The sequence below is a fragment of the Cucurbita pepo genome, chromosome LG12 (genome assembly GCF_002806865.2).
Source record: "Cucurbita pepo subsp. pepo cultivar mu-cu-16 chromosome LG12, ASM280686v2, whole genome shotgun sequence".
Classification (NCBI taxonomy): Eukaryota; Viridiplantae; Streptophyta; class Magnoliopsida; order Cucurbitales; family Cucurbitaceae; genus Cucurbita; species Cucurbita pepo.
In genome coordinates, this window is record NC_036649.1 from 6,542,742 (window position 1) to 6,562,501 (window position 19,760).

General features: G+C 38.0%; 4 protein-coding genes and 1 long non-coding RNA gene across 6 annotated transcripts; 2 read left to right on the forward strand and 3 right to left on the reverse strand.

Annotated features, from left to right (window-relative positions):
* Positions 1-262: 262 nt before the first annotated feature.
* LOC111806909 lies at positions 263-1,006 on the reverse strand. The gene is made up of 3 exons (XR_002816896.1): positions 708-1,006; positions 468-494; positions 263-362 (listed from the first exon to the last, which is right to left on the reverse strand). It is a non-coding gene; the product is annotated as an uncharacterized LOC111806909 (long non-coding RNA).
* Positions 1,007-2,584: 1,578 nt separating this feature from the next.
* On the reverse strand, positions 2,585-3,686 carry LOC111806910 (60S ribosomal protein L37-3-like). Its single transcript, XM_023692429.1, has 4 exons — positions 3,606-3,686; positions 3,382-3,517; positions 2,984-3,085; positions 2,585-2,866 (listed from the first exon to the last, which is right to left on the reverse strand). Exons 1-4 carry the CDS (start codon positions 3,606-3,608, stop codon positions 2,820-2,822), a joined length of 288 nt encoding a protein of 95 aa, XP_023548197.1. The 5' UTR covers positions 3,609-3,686; the 3' UTR covers positions 2,585-2,819.
* A 602-nt stretch (positions 3,687-4,288) lies between these two features.
* On the forward strand, positions 4,289-12,811 carry LOC111806911 (ATP-dependent DNA helicase DDX11). 2 transcript variants are annotated; one of them, XM_023692432.1, is made up of 13 exons: positions 4,289-4,472; positions 4,971-5,597; positions 5,675-5,763; positions 6,722-7,075; positions 7,391-7,684; positions 7,766-8,011; positions 8,087-8,308; positions 8,505-8,760; positions 8,903-9,211; positions 9,626-10,369; positions 11,137-11,184; positions 11,485-11,629; positions 11,714-12,811. In XM_023692432.1, exons 1-10 carry the CDS (start codon positions 4,337-4,339, stop codon positions 9,835-9,837), a joined length of 2,745 nt encoding a protein of 914 aa, XP_023548200.1. In that variant the 5' UTR covers positions 4,289-4,336; the 3' UTR covers positions 9,838-10,369; positions 11,137-11,184; positions 11,485-11,629; positions 11,714-12,811. The 2 variants fall into 2 exon arrangements, with proteins under 2 accessions (XP_023548200.1, XP_023548198.1); XM_023692430.1 differs by lacking the exon at positions 11,485-11,629 and having other exon boundaries at positions 8,505-8,882; positions 9,025-9,211.
* LOC111806912 lies at positions 11,987-12,882 on the forward strand. The gene has a single exon (XM_023692433.1). It carries the CDS (start codon positions 12,040-12,042, stop codon positions 12,670-12,672), a length of 633 nt encoding a protein of 210 aa, XP_023548201.1. The 5' UTR covers positions 11,987-12,039; the 3' UTR covers positions 12,673-12,882.
* A 1,035-nt stretch (positions 12,883-13,917) lies between these two features.
* LOC111806913 (kinesin-like protein KIN-13B) lies at positions 13,918-19,018 on the reverse strand. The gene is made up of 12 exons (XM_023692434.1): positions 18,367-19,018; positions 17,842-18,063; positions 17,189-17,332; positions 16,865-16,966; positions 16,694-16,771; positions 16,493-16,574; positions 16,190-16,349; positions 15,808-16,110; positions 15,061-15,279; positions 14,623-14,977; positions 14,470-14,535; positions 13,918-14,337 (listed from the first exon to the last, which is right to left on the reverse strand). Exons 1-12 carry the CDS (start codon positions 18,520-18,522, stop codon positions 14,161-14,163), a joined length of 2,064 nt encoding a protein of 687 aa, XP_023548202.1. The 5' UTR covers positions 18,523-19,018; the 3' UTR covers positions 13,918-14,160.
* Between the last annotated feature and the right edge of the window lie 742 nt (positions 19,019-19,760).

Here is a 19,760-nt window from a genome sequence, read left to right on the forward strand (position 1 = left end):
TGAACGTCATAAATTTCATAAACTACAACTTCTAGAGATCCTCAATGACCAATCCTAGCATGAATTGCTAACGCTTAGTACCAGAGAAGCCATTAGAGCCCATTAACTTTGAACACATTCCACATAGCTTCATTGAAAAACAGAACATCCAACAGATGAAAACAGTAGAGCTACTANACTTTGAACACATTCCACATAGCTTCATTGAAAAACAGAACATGCAACAGATGAAAACAGTAGAGCTACTAATAGCCATACTTACTTGTAATGTGAATGACCTGTCATCGAGCTGAACTTCCTTCGTGAGAAAATCTGCTCCAATGGTCGCCTTGTATTGATTGCTAAACTTACGATTCACATACCTAGTCATCCAAATAAAAGTAGCAAACCGAAGAGGCAATTAAACAACCCTATTAATGAAATGAGTACCAAAACAAACGTTCAAAGTTTCGGATTCAAACGCATACTGATTCATTAGCGATGTCTTCCCCACGCTGCCAGAAATTGCAGAAACTTAATTAGGGAAAAACAATCCATCACATCCAATAAAGGAAGAAGAACAGAAAAAACAAGAACACGGAACGGGTCCAGGCTTCGATTATCCCACCATACCATCTTCGATTATCTCAAATTCAAGAAACCTAATAGAGATACAGGGACCAGAATCAAAATGCGATAAAGAAATAAAAGGAAAATTGAAAGCTCACCCACTATCGCCAAGGATAATGACTTTCAAAAGTATGCGCCTGCGTGAAGCCATGGATGAAAAGCACGAAATTGGAGAGAATTTTAGGGAAGTTTTAAGGATTTTAAATTGACCGAAAGAGATGAAGAACGGGAAATTTTTCGTGGGTGTTGTCGAGGGAAAAGGCTGACCGGAAATTGTAAAATAGCGGCAAACAATGGGAGGACAGGAAAGGGCGGTTGAGTCCGCTATATCCCCAAAATACCCTCAGAACGATGGCTTTTTTACGTCGGATGCCATTCCCCTCCTATTTTTGAGATTTGCCCTTCTATACAATATTCCCTTTACAATATATGACTCAGACTTGGTTGGCGGGAAAATGCTCCTTTTACCCATTTTTATTTTGGAAAATAATAATAATATTAAATTTTAAAAATCTTCAAAAATAATTATACGATCCCATTTTGATTGGGCTACTTTTTTTTTTTTTTTTTTCTCGTAAATATATTAGAAATGTGACGTTAGTAGGTGAAGATAAAAAATTCAGACATCGGGTAGTACCCTACTTAGTTCATAATATTAAACCTAGTTTGTGCAATTAAGGGATACAATCCATCCCGATAAAACTTTCAAAATTTTTATTTTAATATCTTAAATTTTATTTTGAAATAACCATTATTTCCTTTGAAATAAAGTCAGAAATTGACGTGACAATGACTTATAAAATAAGTGTTACAATCATGTCTTTAAACGTTACAAAAATTTTAAATTTAACCCGTTACCTTTAAACTCATTTCAAAACCACCTCATTAGCGATGAACTTAAATCTTTTATGGGTTTTAATCACATTCAAATATCATTTGGAGAAACACATTTAGACGATAGAGATTTAGTTCAAACGGCCGAAAAAGAAAAACATTGAGAGAATGGTTCAACTTCGGACAATTGCCACACGATCCCTTGAGGAACTGCAGCAAGAGAAAGCCGAAAGCTGATCGTCACACGACGCCCATGTTCGACTTAATAACCTTGTTTCCAGAGCTTGATTCTATCGTCAAACAGCTGAATGAAAAAAAGATATTTGGCCAGCTATAACTCAACATACATGACTTAGATTGTTTTGTCATGCTAGTTTCGACAAGTATTACTCCGTGCAACAGCACCATCTCGATCTCGATTTTGCTTACGACTACTACATTCTTGTTTATGCAGTTCAGAGACTGCTGGCCCCTTCTCGGAAAATTGTAGCATTTCTCCCCTACTACAGGCTAGCCTTCACTTGAAATGTCATATTCGGTGATATAGTAATCTTGAAAACAAGTTCAAGCTTTTCAAAATGTTATACATGGTTACTAGATACAAGGTTTGACCTCGAAATATCTAAAATTGGCAATTCCAAAAGTAGCTTAATGCTTATAGTTGCATTAAGTAACTTCAAACTCAATGTTCTTATTTCTAAATAAGAACTACATTAAAACAAGCATAAGGGATAATCTATGAATCATCCTCAATACATCAAAAGAAAGTTCGATTGGAAAACTGTCGATCCAGCAATGAGCAGACAAATGCGTGTTACTAATTAAGGCAAGTGAACCACATTAAAAAGGAGAGAAACCCACATAAGAATGGCAAGAGAATGAAATAAAGAATGAATCGGTTGAGAGGCTTGTCAGGGATTTAGCAAGAACACTAAAAGAAGTTTTCTCATTACAAGCAGGGAGTTCTGTAACAAAACATATTCCCGTATTCGATACTAAAAGACCATATTGTTCGATTAGGTGGGGAGACCGAAAGCGTTGAGACAAACCACTCTTGGGTGAGATAAAAACCAACTTCCAAATTAACAAGTTGAATCTAGTGTTTTGACATAGCTTCTTCCTACACATGCACTCTTGGAAGGAAGGGGGAAATGTAAGGTGCTGTAAAAAGCATAACACGTAGCAGAGTACGAACAATTTGATTCGTCATTTATCCATAATTTAAAACAATACATTTCAAAGAAACTGCGTTCAACTAAATCATGAAAAAGGCAAAACTAGGAAACAAAATTATGTGAAATAATCCTCAGATGCGTAAAAACCCTACTGAAAACTATAATTGGGTGCTGAAATTAAGTCGAACTTCTTCCAATACCTTACGCTGATGCTGCAGATCCTTTATTTCTGGGTGCAGCTTCAGTACCTAATGACAGATCCAAATCAATTTAGGTCGGAGTAGAATTAACTCTTGTGCTGAAACTAAATCTATATGAAGTAAATGGTGCGAAGAGATGAATAAACAATGAAGACAATATCATACCCTCTCTGAAGCCGCTCTTGAATCTACGCGGAACATGGCGCATGTACCTCATCCTTCCAGTTCCAGTAGTCTTTCTCCTAATAGCCTTCACACTCCAGTTATCTAAACAAATCCAAAAGCCAAGGAAAACAATCAAAATCAATCCAAACTCAATGGAACACTAAAACCAATGCGAACATCTCACATCACTTCACCAAACGAACGAATCTCATTCACATTCACAAACTTTAGGCTCCTTATCAATAATAACTAGTAACTACAACAGATACGAGTAGTCACCAAACAATTTCAAAGTAGCGACACATGGAATCATAATAAACACAAGCCGAACATCCGATATAGGTCGATGTGAATAAAGAGCACAGTGACGAAAAGTGAGAAAGATCGAGATCACTTACACTTGCGCTTGCGAGCAGCAGGGAAAGCACATGCTGAACAACGACTCTTCTGAAGATGGAAGCTGCGGCGGCCGCACCGCACACAGAGAGTATGGGTCTTGTTCCTCCGCTTACCAAAACTTCCCGTACCCTTCCCCTGTAGATCAAGCGACCAACAACACAGAGATGAAGCCAACAATACGGTAACACAAATCGAGATAGATGATAAAAGGAAATAGAAGTACCATTGATGCAGAACGAAGAAACCCAAGGGAGGAGAAATTCTATCAGCAGCACCTCGGCTCTCGGAATGACAGCGAGAAAGACTGCCATTTTATATGACTGTATAATAGCATTTAGGGTTTGAGCTTGAGTTCCATGATGATGCGGCCCACTTTTTATCTATCCGGCCCAACTCGTCCAGCTTGAGCAAGTTATTGAATCGGCCCAATATTGTAACTTTGAAAGTGTCCAGCCCAATTAATAAAAGTGAAATGTTATTTGGTAAAATATTTATTTAGATATTTAATTTAAAATAATATATATATATATATATAATTATATCGTAAGTAAAAATATATGATTTAAAATTAATAATAAATTTTTGTTGGTTAGGGGTGTACATCCAACCCGACAATCCAGACCAACCTAACCCGAACTATAAGGGTTGGGTTGGGTTCATTTTCTGAACTCGAACTGTTCGATTTTAGGTTCATGGGCTAGACTTTCGGGTTGACCAATCCAAATGAAAATATATAAAATATATTAATAATTCTTTTGGATTAATGGATTTGGGAGAGTGGTAGGGACACTCGTGCCCGAGCTAATTATTTTATTTTCCACTTGAAAAACACAGCATGAAAATATGGCGTATAAATACGCCAGGCTTCGCGGCCCACAGCGATTGAATGAAACCAATAGAGAAAAGGCGCGAAAAGGGTTCGACTGCCTTGGACTGTGCCGTGAATCGGAGAAGATGGAGAGAATAGACGAAATGGAACCAGAATTTCCGGCATTTCCATACAAGCCTTACTCGATCCAGTTCGATTTCATGAAGGCGCTGTATAAGTTTCTTAATAAAGGCGGAATCTCCATGCTTGAAAGCCCCACTGGTCTGTGTTATTCTTTCTTTTTATGTGTTTGATTGATAGCTTTTGGTCTGCAAAGTATTTGTGGGATGGTGAACGGATTAAATCTCGAACAGCCTTTTCTCGCTCTTGTTTCATACATTACAAGTTTTCTTTTCATTACTATAATATACTAGTAGTGGTTTGTGATGCTAAGTTGTGGCTTCGTGACATTTGAATCGCTATGATTGTAAATGTCCACGAACGATAATCCTACTTGAGAATTATAGGAATTGTGCTTGAACTTGTAGTCTATGATTTGGTGTGTGGCTCTTACTTTATTGTTGGATAAGTTCATACTGTTGTTAGATCATAAATTTGAGTGGATGGAGGAAATGCGGATTTTCTCGAGATGAAGAACTGAGATAAAATTAGTTGCATTTGGAAATTATTTCATCTTGTCTCGTTTAGTTTCAACTTTTTTTTAAGTAAGAAAAGAGATGTTTTCTTTCCATTTCTTGACTGGTTATTTTGTTGATAAAGGTACGGGAAAAACTCTAAGCATCATATGTGGCGCTTTGCAATGGGTGGCTGACCAAAGGAAGAAACAGAATGATACGATACAAGATGGGTCTGACAAGACCAGCACAAATGAAAGCCAGTTCAATTCAGATGACGAGCCTGATTGGATGAGGACGTTCGCTGTAAGTCAAGACCATCAAAATCAGGAGAAGAAGATTAAGAAAAAGGAATTTGGGGTGGGATCAGGAAGACATAAAAAAGAAGGTTCCAAGTATAATCATCAGAACTTGTTTTCACAAGAGGAGGAAGACCATTTTGTTACAAAGGAACAAAAACATATGCAGACTCCGAATGATAGTCTGGAGATGGAGGATCAAGAGTTTTTGGTGGAGGATTATGAAAGTGATGATGAAGTGGCTCTTAGTGGTGGGCAGTCAAAGAGAAAGAACAACGGGGTTTCAATCAGTTCATCTAGTGATGACGAAGAGGATCAAGAGGAATCTAGCGAAGAGAAGTTGAAAGTTTACTTTTGTAGTCGGACACACTCACAGCTTTCACAATTTATTAAGGAGTTGAGGAAGACTGTTTTTGCAAGTGAGTTGAATGTCATTTGCCTGGGTTCTAGGAAGATATTTTGTATTAATGAAGGTATATATATCTCCTCGATTTTGGCTATTGTGTGTGTGTATTTTTGTATTCCTTACATTACTGAATACATGTTTCAGAGGTGCTCAAACTTGGTAATGCAAGTCACATAAATGAGCGATGCTTGGAGCTTCAAAAGAAAAAGACTACTGAGACATCCAAAGCCAAGGTATGAGATATGCAAGCTTTTTTTTTTTTTTTGGGTGTTTGGCTTGAGAGAAATATTAGGATTTTTAGAGAGGTTGATTGGTCTCGGGATGTTATTTGGGATAATATAAGGTTTAATACTTTCTTATTGGTGGTAGCCTTTACAGCCGTTTGTTATTATCAGTGAGGTGTTATTCTTTTGGACGGAAAATCCTTTTTATAGGTTGGGGTTCTTTTCTTGTGGGCTGTGTTTTTGTATGCCCCTATATATCCTTTCATTTTTCTCAATGAAAGTTTAGTTTCTTGTAAAAAAAAGAAACTAACTTATCAAAGTTGAGATTATGAAAACTCTAGATTTGCCCTCATGTTCTTGTAACATAGGACTGTGAAGTTATAATTACTCACGAATAGTAGAATACCTTGACCGTTTCCAGAATCCTCACTTATACAGACTCAATAACTATGAATTAGCGTCTGCATGTATTTGGCAATTAAGAGAAATTTTCTTCTGAGAATCATGAGTCTGAATCTAATTTTACCCGTTATTCTAGCTTTACTATCCTGTTACTAGTAGTAGATTTGGTCCACTTTGTTAATAGCGTGCCTATTTGNTTTTTTTTTTTTTTTTTTTTTTTTTTTTTTTTTTTTTTTTTTTTTTTTTTTTTTTTTTTTGCTGATCTTTTGAAACATGGGTCCTTTTTGGTGGTAGGATATGCAAACTTTTCCGTCAGGTACCTTGCTGGTTAAATAGTTTAACTGGGTTCATCCTTCATCCGACTTATTCTCAGGCTTGGGTCTCCATTTTTTATCTTTTGTAATCACTTGTCTTCTCTGATTTTTATAGAATTTTTTGACAGCATGTTGCGTAGACACATGCATCTCTCATCCATTTTTAAAGATTAATGTCAACAGCACTTTCTATCATTGGATTTGGAGATTTCTGGGTTCTCTATGAACTTACAGGTTACATCCATTTACAGAAATTAGGTGGTGCAGGAAAAATGTGCCGGACCAAGGCTTCTTCTGGGTGTCCCATGCTTGGAAAACCAAAACTACAAAAGAATTTTAGGAGTCAGATCTCTCAAAGAGGAGCCTTAGACATCGAAGATCTTGTTCACCTTGGAAGAAATGTGGGAACGTGTCCATATTATGGCTCACGGAGCATGGTCCAGGCTGCTGATCTTATTGTCCTACCTTATCAATCTCTTCTATCAAAATCATCCCGTGAATCTCTTGGCCTTGTTTTGAAGAACAGCATTGTAATTATTGATGAGGCACACAATTTAGCTGACTCTCTCATCAGTATGTATGATTCGAAGATCACTTATTCACAGGTACGGTTATCAGCTTTATTGAGTTCAGTTATTCATCGCAATTTCAAAACTTTGATAAGAACCAAAACCACGGTACCTGGTTATTTAATCTAGTTAAGTGTTTTAGAGATTTAATCCTTGCCTTTGTTCTGGCGGGCGAGGGTAAAGGTAGTCTGATGCTCCTTTATAGTATAGTAAGGGCTCGCTCCCTTTTTAAGTCCTACAATCAGTACCTAGTGAGTAGAGAGGCAGAAGAAAATAACTTTCGAATTTTTATAGAACTGGTTCTAAGTAATTTGTTTCCATTTGATAACAAATTTCCCAACTTTCCTACAGCTGGAGAATGTGCATCACCACATGGAGAGGTATTTTGAAAGATTTTGGAGTCTTTTGGGACCAGGCAATCGGAGATATATTCAAACTCTAATTCTAGTTACTCGGGCTCTCCTTAAACTCTTACACAGTGAGGAAGCGCCTTATGCGGAACCTTGTAAAAATAATATTACTGGAAAAAATAGTACTTTGGACTATTCAATGGCTATAAATGATTTTCTCTTCTCTCTCAATATAGACAATATCAACTTTGTAAAACTGCTACAGTATATTAAGGAAAGCAACATTATGCACAAGGTATATCCTTCTTATTTGCTAATTATTTCCACATATGTTGAATGATTCTTCTTATATTGGGTTAAGATGTACATTTTCCAGGTTAGTGGGTATGGAGAAAGAATTATTAATCCAAGAAATGACTTGGGAATGAAAACTTCTGGAAAATGTTACGAGAAGGAAAGTACTCTCTCAAGCTTTAGAGCATTAGCTGACATGCTGCTATCCTTTATTAACTTTGATGGAGATGGAAGAATGATAATCTCAAAGAACAAACCTACATGCTTTGGGGAGAATGGAGGATATATAAAATTTGTCAGGCTTACAGGGGAGAAGATATTTTCTGAGGTTCGCAAATAAAGAAATTTACACCATGGATTTTGCATATCATACCTTATTCTGAGACTTCAGTAAATCTTGTAGGTTGTAGATCAAACACACGCTGTTGTTCTTGCTGGGGGAACTTTACAACCTATAGAAGAAACAAGAGAGCGACTCTTTCCATGGTTACCTTCTTCTCAGTTGAACTTTTTCTCATGTAGTCACATTGTTCCTCCAGAAAGTGTTTTGCCAATGGCTGTTTCCTCCGGTCCTTCTGGTCAGCCTTTTGATTTTAGCTACAGCAGCAGAAGCTCATCTGCTATTGTAAGGATATTACAGGCTTGAATTGATTTATGCCCATTTATTTCACACACCCTTGTTTCATGTTTTTGTATTCTTCCTGTTATTTAATTCCAGATAGTTCAGATATAAAGTAAACTTTTTCTTACTGTTCAATCGCTCAGCTTTTTTCCTTGTTAATTTTACAGTAGCTGACGGCTATTTTGGCCTGGCTTTACAGGTAAAGGAGCTAGGGCTTTTGCTTTGTAATCTGGTGACTGTGGTTCCAGAAGGAATTGTTGTGTTCTTCTCTTCTTTTGATTATGAAGAACAGGTATATGGTTTATGGAAAGATTCAGGCATCCTTGACAGGATTATGAAGAAAAAGCGTATATTCAGAGAGCCTAGAAACAATACTGATGTGGAATCTGTTCTTAAGGAATACAAGGAAACCATCGATGCATTGTCTAAGAAGGATCCACAACAAAATATTTCATCTTCTAGTGGTGCGGTGCTATTTGCTGTTGTTGGGGGCAAAATATCGGAAGGCATCAACTTAAGTGATGGGATGGGGAGGTGTATTGTCATGGTTGGCCTGCCCTACCCTAGTCCATCTGACATTGAGTTANAATATTTCATCTTCTAGTGGTGCGGTGCTATTTGCTGTTGTTGGGGGCAAAATATCGGAAGGCATCAACTTAAGTGATGGGATGGGGAGGTGTATTGTCATGGTTGGCCTGCCCTACCCTAGTCCATCTGACATTGAGTTAATGGAGAGGGTGAAGCATATTGAAACTCTGGGAAATTCAAATTCCATTAAGAGTTTGAAGTTTTATAATGAGGTTCCTAGTGGAGATGTTGAAACTGGTTTAGAGATTTTGAGAAGTTGCAAAAGAGGAAAAGAATATTACGAGAATCTTTGCATGAAAGCCGTGAATCAGTCAATTGGTAAGTAACGATTTCCATTTTCTTTTTATGGGAGACATAAGTTGTCCAAAATGAACTTTTGAATTGAATCGAATTTTGGAGTTTGGATTTGCTTAGTGCCTATTACTCAGTTTATTCATAATATAGTTGACTTGGTGGTTCTAATTGAAATCACGGCTAGCTTTTTTAGTTCACTCTAAATGTGGTTGTTCGGTAATTATGCTTTAACCTTGGCCATATGGTTAACTACGGCAATCAAAATCTCGCCTAGAGGAGATATTGATCTGGCTCTGAATGAGTAGTCCTGACCACCGAATCAATAGTTTGCCTTAAATCTTTAATAGTTGTAGTGATAATGTAGTGTTCTCTACTTCCTGACTATTGCACTTTCATCTTGTCTTTATCTAATGCCCGCCTTCCTTGCCTTTATTACAGGTAGAGCTATTCGACATATCAATGATTATGCAGCAATTCTATTGGTTGATGTGCGGTACTCGTCTACTTCTTCGAAGAGAAGCTTTTCGCACCCAGCTGACAAGCTTCCAAAGTGGATTAAGGACTGTCTCATTTCTTCAACTGAGAATTATGGTGAAGTCCATCGAAGGTTGCACCAGTTTTTTAAACTTAACAGAAAGATGGGACAGTGAATCAATAACACAATTTTTTGTTGAATCTGTCGCTTCGAAAAAGGCACGAAACGATCCTTTCTTAACCATTTACTGCGAGCAGTAATTTTGATTATGGCAGTTGGTCCCAGTTGGAAGGTCAAATGCGCTGTAACTGATATTTGTGATTGAATTGTAGCATCTGTGAAATAAGCCAACTTATACATGTATATATTGGTATCTTTCTTCTATGACAAACAAAGCACTTCTAGCCCCTTCATATATTTCTCTTCCCCACAGATTTAGTGGCGGTGGCTTTCTTCCATCAGTTCTGAGTTTTAAGATGTTTCAACGATGTGCAACAACAAAGAACCAAGATGTTTAGCATATTGGATCTCTACACACTATTTTAAGAAGCCTTGCTGGGCAAGATTGAGTAACTATCTGCCTGATTTGTTTTCTTTGACCAAATAGATTATCAAGTCTTCATCTGCAACACCTGGTAAATATTGCTGCCATATCGAGCAATGGTTTGGCTATACAAAAGCTCCGTGATTATCGATTCTTTTTCCAGGTAACCAACCATCTAATTTTATCCAATCCTTGATATTTATATGAGGTGATTGATGGTTTCACTATACAGAAAAACTGAGGTTCCTAACTCAATAGGGGTCGTTTAAGTAGGGCCTGAGTGTGGTCATTAGTAGTCAAAGTTGCTAAATTCAAGTCAAAAAGTTTATTTGTGATATCTCTAAGAAAGTTATACAATGACTTGCATCGTCCGTTACTGCTGCAAGACAGTAGTTTACAGTCAGGGGTGATATTGGTTTAGGGGGATGGATTCAGTTGCTTTTACTCAGAAAATGACTTGGGTGTTGGAGATATTAGTGATGTTCCTTATCCTATCATCTGCTAAGAGCCTTGGGAGTACCAATCTCTTTGCATACTGGGGACCAAAAAAAGCCCCACATCATTATGACCAGAATTTTTCAACTCCATTGAATGAAATTTAATGCAGAATGTGTTGAGTTGTTCAAAGTTACAACTCTTCGGCGTCCATTGTTCTTACAACAAAGTTTTCCCCTATCAAGCTCTTCTTTCGTTTGTGATCCATCAGGTCGAGTTTGGAATCACGAACATTATAGAATTTGGAATTGTCTTCAAGGTTTGAGCTGCAACCCATATACTGTGCAAAAAATAACTGCAATAGTTGCTAAATTTCTCCATGTTTTTTAGTTTCCCCATGAAAGATCAATTGGCCTGACTCAATATATATATATATATATATTATATATATATATACAAGTTCAAGAAATTAAAAGTACTGTCTTGTACTTGTAGGCATGGCGGTGTGGATTTGAACCTCTTGCCTAGCTGAACTATTCACAGGTAGCCTACTTTTTGGATTATTACATCACAAATACTGTAGTGATTTGAATATACAACCCTCCAAAGGAAGTTCAGATACTTGGAATGTTCATATTGACATTTTCTTGATTGGTAGCCATTTTCTATGCCTGAATCACTTTTGTCTCCCTTTAAAATCAAAAGTTGTCTGAATTGCCGTATTGTATGTTAGGACAAAAAAGATAGAATTCAGCATCCCCCCGCCATTCAAAATCTGATCATGGGTGAATTGACTGTGATAATTTGAATTAATCTTTCTGTTACATACTTGATTAAAAACAGGACAGTTTGAATTACCAAAAATGAATATATGTGGACTATGCCCCTTTTGTTCCATGGGGACAGCTCTCTTTAATTTTTAGCTGGGACCATTTGCCCAATGGGTCCTTCATGGGTCAGGGATTGCCTTTACAACAATACAATTTAGGTATACATTGAACACTGGATTTAATGTCATTACACTTTTCTTTAGCTTTGCATCTTATTGAATGCCCTGTTCTTTACACAACAGGTAGTCAAAAACGAAGCATCAAGCTCATTGGATTCGTACATATTATCGAAGCTGAAGCGGTTAAGTTTTTCAACTTTTAGAGAGAGAATGGCCCAAAAGGAAGTAGAGGGAGTTAAAGGCAAGACTTGGAATTTCCACATGCTGTGGCTTTGTCTTTAGGTAACTACGAGAAACATGAATTGTCTCCATCTTTCTTCTCTTTGTTGCAGAAATATTTAGTGAACAGAGGAAGAGAAATAGATAGATAGAGAGGTGCCATTTCCTCTTGCAAACAGATTGAGAGGTAACAAAGCCCTTTAATTGTTATACCACATTACAGCATCCAAATGCTGCTAAAGGAAACCATCCTCAAAACCAGCAACCTCTTCCATAAAACTCTTGGAAACTTCAAGTGTTTATTCTCCAAAGGGTTTCAAAAGCTGCAGAAACCCACTTGTTTGATCACCTTCTCTTGCAGCAAAAGAAAGCCACAACATACCCATCCAACAGATCGACTCTACATTGATTTTTATGATGAATGGCAGTCCCCACTGCAAAAATCAGCCAAGAAAAACATTGACGGTGGCAGTGTGATGACGGCCAAGCAAAACATGAAGCAAGAAGACACAAATGTTGCAAAACAAAGTCCTCCAAGGAGTAGACAAGAGAAGGCTGTGAAAGAGAAGAAGAAGCCAGGAAGTTGCCATCTTAGAAAAGGTGATGTTAAGAACAGCAGCATGAGAAGTAATGGGCTAGCACAAAAAATGAAGGAATTAGAGATGTTGGATAGGTGTGATATGGAGCAAGAACTGGATATAGAAGAGGCAATTCATTATTACTCTCGCCTCAGTAGTCCTGTTTATCTTGAAATTGTGGACAAGTTTTTCATGGACATACACTCTGAATTCTCTGTTCCAGAGCCTTCTGCTAGGAGTATGAACAGCTCAAAGAGAAGAATGGGGTCCATGAGATTATTATAGATTTTCAAGTAAGTGAACTATATCCTTTATCTATATTTCTTTTCCTTCTTTTTGCAAGATTTGGTTTGATTATATTTGCGTACTTATATTCCCTTATTGCTTCTTCTGAGTATATGGCTTTTGTATGGTTACTGATTCATTGCCTGGTCTCGTCCGTTTCTGTATAAATTTGCCAATAAAAATTTGAAATTTATTGCCTGGTTTTGTCCATTTCCTTGATTCTCGCCGATGTAATGTTCGGTTTCAGCATAATAAATATTGATTCTATCCATTCGTAATCGTCCAAGCCGACCATTAGCAGATATTGCATGCTTTAACTCGTACGTATATGTGTCAGCGTCCTCATAATCCACCCTCTTAGAGGCTCAACGTCCCCTCGCTGATACACTGTCCGATGTCTGGCTTCAATACCACTTGTAATAGCCTAATCCTACCGCTAGCAGATATTGTCTGCTTTGGCCCGTTATGTATCATTGTCAACCTCACGGTATTAAAACACGTCTGCTAAGGAGTGAAAAATAATGAATATTTCATTTTCTATTTTACTAATTGTAGGATCTTACAATTCTTCATTCTAGTCTACTAAAATCAAAGGGGGACCAACCTCATTGTGGTAATTAGAGGACATCTTTGATCGTTCACCTCTAATGTGACACGTTCCCTCCCAGTTATATGATCAACGGGATCAGTCGTCCAGCGGGGCTCTTTTTCTTCAGGGGAGGCAAAGTAGTCCCCTCTACTGATCGAACCCCCTTTCTCTAATAAGTAGGAGGTCTTTCGTAAACATGTTAAATGGCTCTCATCTTCGGTGGGTCACCTTTCCAAGACTGAGAAAGGTGAACATCTGGGCAAGGGAAAGCACAGTGCAAAACTTTCTTTTGAGGAGTGTGAGAACAATCGATCCCATTTGGAGAGAAAAGAAGCGTGCATTTGGCTTTCAGACAACGCGTCGAGGATTTTGAGGGGAGACAAACACTTCGAGCCAAGCACTCATAGTGCAGGCTCACCCACGGTCCAAATTTAAATTTTGAGTTGATGTCCTATTTTAGTTCTTGTACTTTAAAATATCCAAATAATCCCTACATTTCAATAATCTTAAAACTAATAATTTGAAGTTACTTACAAAAACAAATCATAGAGAACATCTCAATATGGAGATTAAATTTGAACATTTGAGTCCGAAGAATCAAAATAGTATTTTGCGACCCATTTTGATCACATCATTTACTATACAAAGAAATCTTGTAACCAAAATATCACAAATTTTTTATATTGGAGAGAACAAGGTAACAAATTTTGCAAATATTGTATCCTCTGAGGGATATGAAATAGGAAATGACCACACAAAAACCTCAATTGGATATCCAATTTTTTAAGAACGCTCCCATGAAAATCATAAGTAAAAAAGCAAGCAACACATCCCCATGTTGGTATTCTGGGAATGTATCCTGAGAGCTAGATCTAACTAGCATCTGCAGCACAAGTTCATCAGTCACAAGAAGATACAAGTACATTATGTTCTTTCAAACGTTTCTGGAAATGAAGCAAATGATTTTGTAGTTGGTAGATTGCTGCAGCTTTCTGTGATAGAATTGCATTCAATCTAGATATATAACCATCCAGATCATTTCCTGGTTGGTCTGCCTCCACTAAAAGATTCATTTCCTGCAGAATCAGAATTTGTATGAGTAAATATGATTAGTGATCATAAACCAAAGTAATTTCAAGCTTATATTTGATTAGTTTTGAACTGTGATTCTACACTATGCTCATATTTAAACATGATTAGTTACATACCATCTTAACGATATTCATCGTTTCCTCGACTTGTCTCCGGTGAGCGCTTATAAGATCTTCCTCTTCCTGAGACAGATGAAAAAAATGCAACAAAGAATGGTTATTTTCTTGAAGCTTTGATATGATGGAGTTATTAAGCTTCTTCCGGTTTACCTGCAACAGATCATTCAAATCATCGTCTGAATTCGAGTTGCGAGAATCTGCCTTCGGCATGTCCTTCCATTTCGTCGGCTGATTATTGGATTTGTGTACATTTTCAACCGCAACAGATGTTCGGTATGTCTCGAGCTTCCCATTTTTCTTCCACAAAGGTTTTCTTTGCTCAAAAATCTCCTCTGATACATCAAACTCGTTTCTTTCATTTCGATCAACCCGTGCGGGTTCATTTCCAAACGTAGTTCCAGAAGGTAACACTGAGGTCAAGGGTCCAGTGGTTGATTCCTTAAGGTTTAAAGTGGAAGAAAATGTATCCTTCTTAACAGTATTTCCTTTTGAAAGGCTCTTCACCCTGGAGTGCACTTAATCTATCAGAATAAGCATCTAACAAGAAGTTTGGAGATTAAACTGCATCAAGAAAGAATTACTGGTTACCTATCTGCATATCTTAAGGTATTGAGAGTGTGTTCGCACGATCCGGAGCTGGGCGATATACAAGATATCATGACGGTGCGTGAATTGCCAACAAATGAGTCCCTTAGAACTTCCGTTAATTTACTGCCTCTAAAAGGAATATGGCCCTGGTCATTGTCAAGAGCTCGTATGCATTCCTTTAAAGCAAGTAAGCTTTTATTGATTTCAGCACCTTCTATTCTGCAATAGTTAAAAAAGTGTAATTGAACAGGCAGAAAATAAGAACATACATGGTAAGTCATTTAATCAACAAGTTCACAAAATGTATTTGTAACGGTCCAAGCCCACCGCTAGCAAATATTGTCCTCTTTGGGCTTTCTCTCTGGCTTCCCCTCAAGGTTTTTGAAACGCGTCTACTAGGTAGAAGTTTCCACACCCTTATATAAGATGCTTTGTTCTCCTCCCCAACCGATGTGGGATCTCACAGTTTTTCCAAGCAAATCATCTTTGTTGCATAAGCCTATTACAAGGCATTTCCAGATGCTTCTTTCGGAAGAGCACGAAAATTCTGTTCCGATAGATTTTGTATGGTTTAGTCAATCCAAAAGCAATCGTTTATTATTATCATTTGCCAAAAATCAATTCAAACCAACTCTACCTACTATTTTCCTTGTAAAGAGAACCATGCACACAATTTATTAAAATATATCAGGAAAGTAGTCGTGTCATCAATTAAGCAGAAATGTGAAGATTGAGGAATAGCTATACCTTGTCTGTTTGTCGTTGTCGGTGGTGTCAGCACCACGTTCACTTCCTGCAAGATCTATAAAAGAGAGTTTTCCAACCAAGCGAGGCGGCTTTGATTCTTTACCACTGATTGAATTCTTGACAGCAAGCTGGAGTATGGCATGAGAACGAGAGGATTCTTCATTTGCACCAGTTGTTCCGGTGCTTCTTGTGGCATTCCCTTTTTCAATGAGCTCTCCAATGGTCTCCACATCAGATACTTTATACTCTTGCAAACCCACAATGCAAACTTGTTGTTTACCGTCCTCTCTCATGCAAAGTTTTCTGCAGAACAAAAGCCTTAGCTTCTAAACAAGCCTAGCAACTGCTATTTCATGGTAGACGGATAGAGATGATAACTTACTTTCGATCATTGAGAAGATCATAAAGCTTTCCTCCATATATTTCGAAGAAGCTCACAAACAAGTGGAATCCCTGGTTCCTGTATGTATGATGCATCAATCTTAAGATGTCCTTGGATGCTTTCAGAGGCAATGGTTTCATGGTATAAGTCTTGCCACTCCCTGTACAATAGAAAGTGCCAACGATGATGGTTTAACGAAAGAACACAGACGACATTTTAAAGCTAGCAGAACGGCAAGAACTCATAAAATCAGTTCGGGAAACATGAATTTGATGGCATCTGAAAAGACCAAAGGAATTTCACCTGTTTGTCCATATGCAAAGCAGGTTGCCTTTGTTCGTTGAAATATTATGGGAACAATTGGCTCCACCGTCTCCCGGTACACCTAGATCCCGAAACGAAAAATAAGGCATGCTAAGAACTTGCACAAAAACTTTTTCTGTTCTCAGGATTCTTCCTCGGCCAATTTATACTTTCCAATTCAATTAATTGTAATATACTTACTTCATCATTTGAAACCTCCTCGTTCAGCACTGCATCAAAAACAAACTCATGTTTCTCCACGTATTCTGTAAGGTCGACCTGCTTAGCCGAAAAATGGAGACGAAAAACGATTACAGCATTGCAATTCAGAATTTTGATGAAAGCAGTATTTAGGTAGTAAAGCTTGCTTGCCTTGAGTTTAGTCTCGTGAACTGTTAAATAATTAGCAGTTGTTTCAACGATATCTTCCTCAGTCTTTGCCAACTCCTTCTTGTTCAGTGGCCTTTTACGCACCTGCAATAGACACGAACAAGATGATAAACAGATACATCAAACTATTTGAAACAATTAACGGAAATGGTGATATACATAAACACACACATTATCAATGCGGATCCGGGGTTGCAACTTATGGATATAAATTGGGAAGGTATGGCGTTGTATGTCAGGGAAGCGAACATGATACACAATTCAAAGATGGGAATGAAATAAAGACATTCATAGAAGAATACATACAACAACTTTGATCTTTGCAACAGAGTTTGCCCTCTCTTTGTCTGCAGCCACACTTTTCAAGAGATTGTTCTCTGTCAAATCCTGCGGTCTACTTGTTTGAATGCTGTTTGAAATATAGACTTCTGAGTCGTCAAAGCCTCGATCCTGCACGAGATAACACACTATGAGATTTCTCAAACCTCCCAACAAGTGATATGAGATAACTCTATCTCAGCTCCAAAAGCCCCAAAATGCATGGAACTACAATTTCTACCAACCATATCTCTAGCCTCTACAATTGCATAGAACTAAAATCGAAATGCGGCAAAGCTATCGAGCAGGCTTTTGTATTAATTTGATATGATCAATAATTCAATATCAGCTTCAAAGCAACAGTAGCTTTCAAGTCTAAGGTCCCAAATGCAGAGGATTGTGTGCACAGACACCATCATTATCAGTTTAGGATCAACGGGTCTAATATAGCAGGAGGTGAAAGATAAATTCACTTATTGAATCCATAACCTCATGGATCGTCAAGTTATTTTCTGAGAATTCAACAGCAAAATCCAAACACATTGCCCATGATAATTCGGCATCCTAGGTCTCTGAAAAAACAACAAAGGATAGCAAATTCAAAAGGGTAATAAGAAATGTGGAAGTGAGTTTAGTCCTACCTCAGGCAGCAGTTCTGTATCAAGCGAATGCAGATCCAGGAGTCCGGGACTGAAATCGGTCGGCGAATCCTCCCGACTTTTACGTTGGCTCGACGGCCGTGAATTCCCAGGAGGAGTTGATGGCTCCATGTAATACTCATTCATCCCACCAAAGCTTCTCTGTGCATTTCTACTATACATTCTTGAACCTAGCCCTCCCCCACCGACAGAAAAACCAAAGTCCTGTTTTCATTTCAACCATTCGGTACAAAAAATCAACACAACCACACTAGCAAACAACAAATTAAAGTAAAAACACATCATTACAGGTCCTGAGTAAAATGCTTTCAATTTTAGCAGATTTCCAAAAGTAACGCAAATCCAAGGCGATGCGTTACTTACAAACTTCAATTTCTTACTCGAACTGGGATTCAACAGAGAACACAAACATGAACAAGGAAGTTAAACTAATGCCATCCATTCTCGCATAGCTCGTCGATTGAACTCAAAAACAGGCACGAGGTCTACATAGCAATAAATTTATACCTGTGGAGCAGAAGTATTGGAATAGAGAGACTGAAGACCAGCTGTTTGAAGCCATCTTCCATTTGATGCGGCGTCCAAATAGTCATCGGAGTACTGCCTTTGGTGATTCCTCACAGCCGCTTCAGATCTCTGGCCTTGTCTCCCCATTCCGTTCATCGCTCTAAATCCGATCCGAAAACAAACACCGATTCAAATTTCGAATCCGATTCAACTCAGTTGCTTGAATCAGAGCCAACCACAATCTCAAATAGCAAAATCAGAAGCTCCCTTTAAGAAGTTTGAAGAGTAAGAATGTGGGTGTGAGCAGAGAGCCGGAGAGTTTGAGTAAAGCCAAAGCCAGGGACAAAAGAGAGTGGCCTTGAATCCTTCGAAGGGAAAGACACGCGCCAAGCTCGTGATGAAGGTGCACGTGGGGATGTAAAGGCGTTGAGCGACGGTCGGAGTACGGTGGTGGACGGTGGTGACGGTGGTGCAGGAATTAAACGGCAGCGTTTTGATGGGGATACGTTGGGGATTTTGAAATTTGGCGAATAATATAAATTCCACATGGTGGGGCCCGCGGAGTCTGTTTAAGTTTTAAAAGCTATCATTCCGCGCTCTCCTTCTCGTTTAAATTATATGGGGCCCACACGCGTCTAATATTGCCACGTGTCAGTAAACGCAGCCATTGGATTACCGTTCGTTTTTTTTATTTTGTAAATTGATAGAATTATCCTTTTAAAAGAATTTGTTTTTAAACTTTTTTTTTTTTTTTTTTAATTCAAAAATATCCGACAACTTTATCAGTTACCTTAGTTTTGGATAATGCTTGTCCGGTACGTGTCATCTATAACCCACATGCTCATTCTAAACCCATTTTTTTAAGGCATTTTTTTACTGGATCTCATATTAGATAGACCTCACCACCATAGAACTCAACAGTTACACCGACCTGTTCTACACTATACTTCGATTCTACTCTTCGAAAAGGAACATCAGCTCTAACAATTCCGTCGTCGTCTACCAAAACAACCAAAAATGTTTAAAAAAAGGTCAGCATACGCTGTACAAAAAGTTCACGCCCTTCTTTATCTCTAAAAATAGGGTGTCCTAACCACCCAACAGCTATTCCATCCCTGTTGTCCATGGTTGCGGGATTATTCCGGATGATGTAATCATAAAAAGCTAATTTTTTCAGAAACTTTAGACCAAGCTTCTAATAAACTTTGTATATGACCGTTCATCAAAATCATGTCTACGCTATTCACCAATCTAAAGTGCCCTAAATGTATTATAAGATGATATTCTTTCTACCTCAGTTATATGTTATCAAAGTCGTTTTCGGCTTATAACATTGCTTTCTTTCAAATTCTCTCAAACATGACTCGAGATTCGAGCATATGCCACCTTATAAC

What these genes read in the sequence shown, in the direction of transcription:
- LOC111806910 (XM_023692429.1), bottom strand. An exon ending in TGCTGCTCGCAAGCGCAAGT is followed by an intron (nt 3,086 to 3,381) that starts GTAAGTGATCTC and finishes GGATTTGTTTAG; the next exon opens with ATAACTGGAGTGTGAAGGCT. An exon ending in CAAGAGCGGCTTCAGAGAGG is followed by an intron (nt 2,867 to 2,983) that starts GTATGATATTGT and finishes ATCTGTCATTAG; the next exon opens with GTACTGAAGCTGCACCCAGA.
- LOC111806911 (XM_023692430.1), top strand. Translation starts at nt 4,337, where the DNA reads ATGGAGAGAATAGACGAAATGGAACCAGAATTTCCGGCATTTCCATAC. An exon ending in CATGCTTGAAAGCCCCACTG is followed by an intron (nt 4,473 to 4,970) that starts GTCTGTGTTATT and finishes TTGTTGATAAAG; the next exon opens with GTACGGGAAAAACTCTAAGC. An exon ending in CGAAGATCACTTATTCACAG is followed by an intron (nt 7,076 to 7,390) that starts GTACGGTTATCA and finishes ACTTTCCTACAG; the next exon opens with CTGGAGAATGTGCATCACCA.
- LOC111806912 (XM_023692433.1), top strand. Translation starts at nt 12,040, where the DNA reads ATGCTGCTAAAGGAAACCATCCTCAAAACCAGCAACCTCTTCCATAAA.
- LOC111806913 (XM_023692434.1), bottom strand. Translation starts at nt 18,522, where the DNA reads ATGAACGGAATGGGGAGACAAGGCCAGAGATCTGAAGCGGCTGTGAGG. An exon ending in TTGCAAAGATCAAAGTTGTT is followed by an intron (nt 16,967 to 17,188) that starts GTATGTATTCTT and finishes TGTCTATTGCAG; the next exon opens with GTGCGTAAAAGGCCACTGAA. An exon ending in TTCACGAGACTAAACTCAAG is followed by an intron (nt 16,772 to 16,864) that starts GCAAGCAAGCTT and finishes TCGGCTAAGCAG; the next exon opens with GTCGACCTTACAGAATACGT.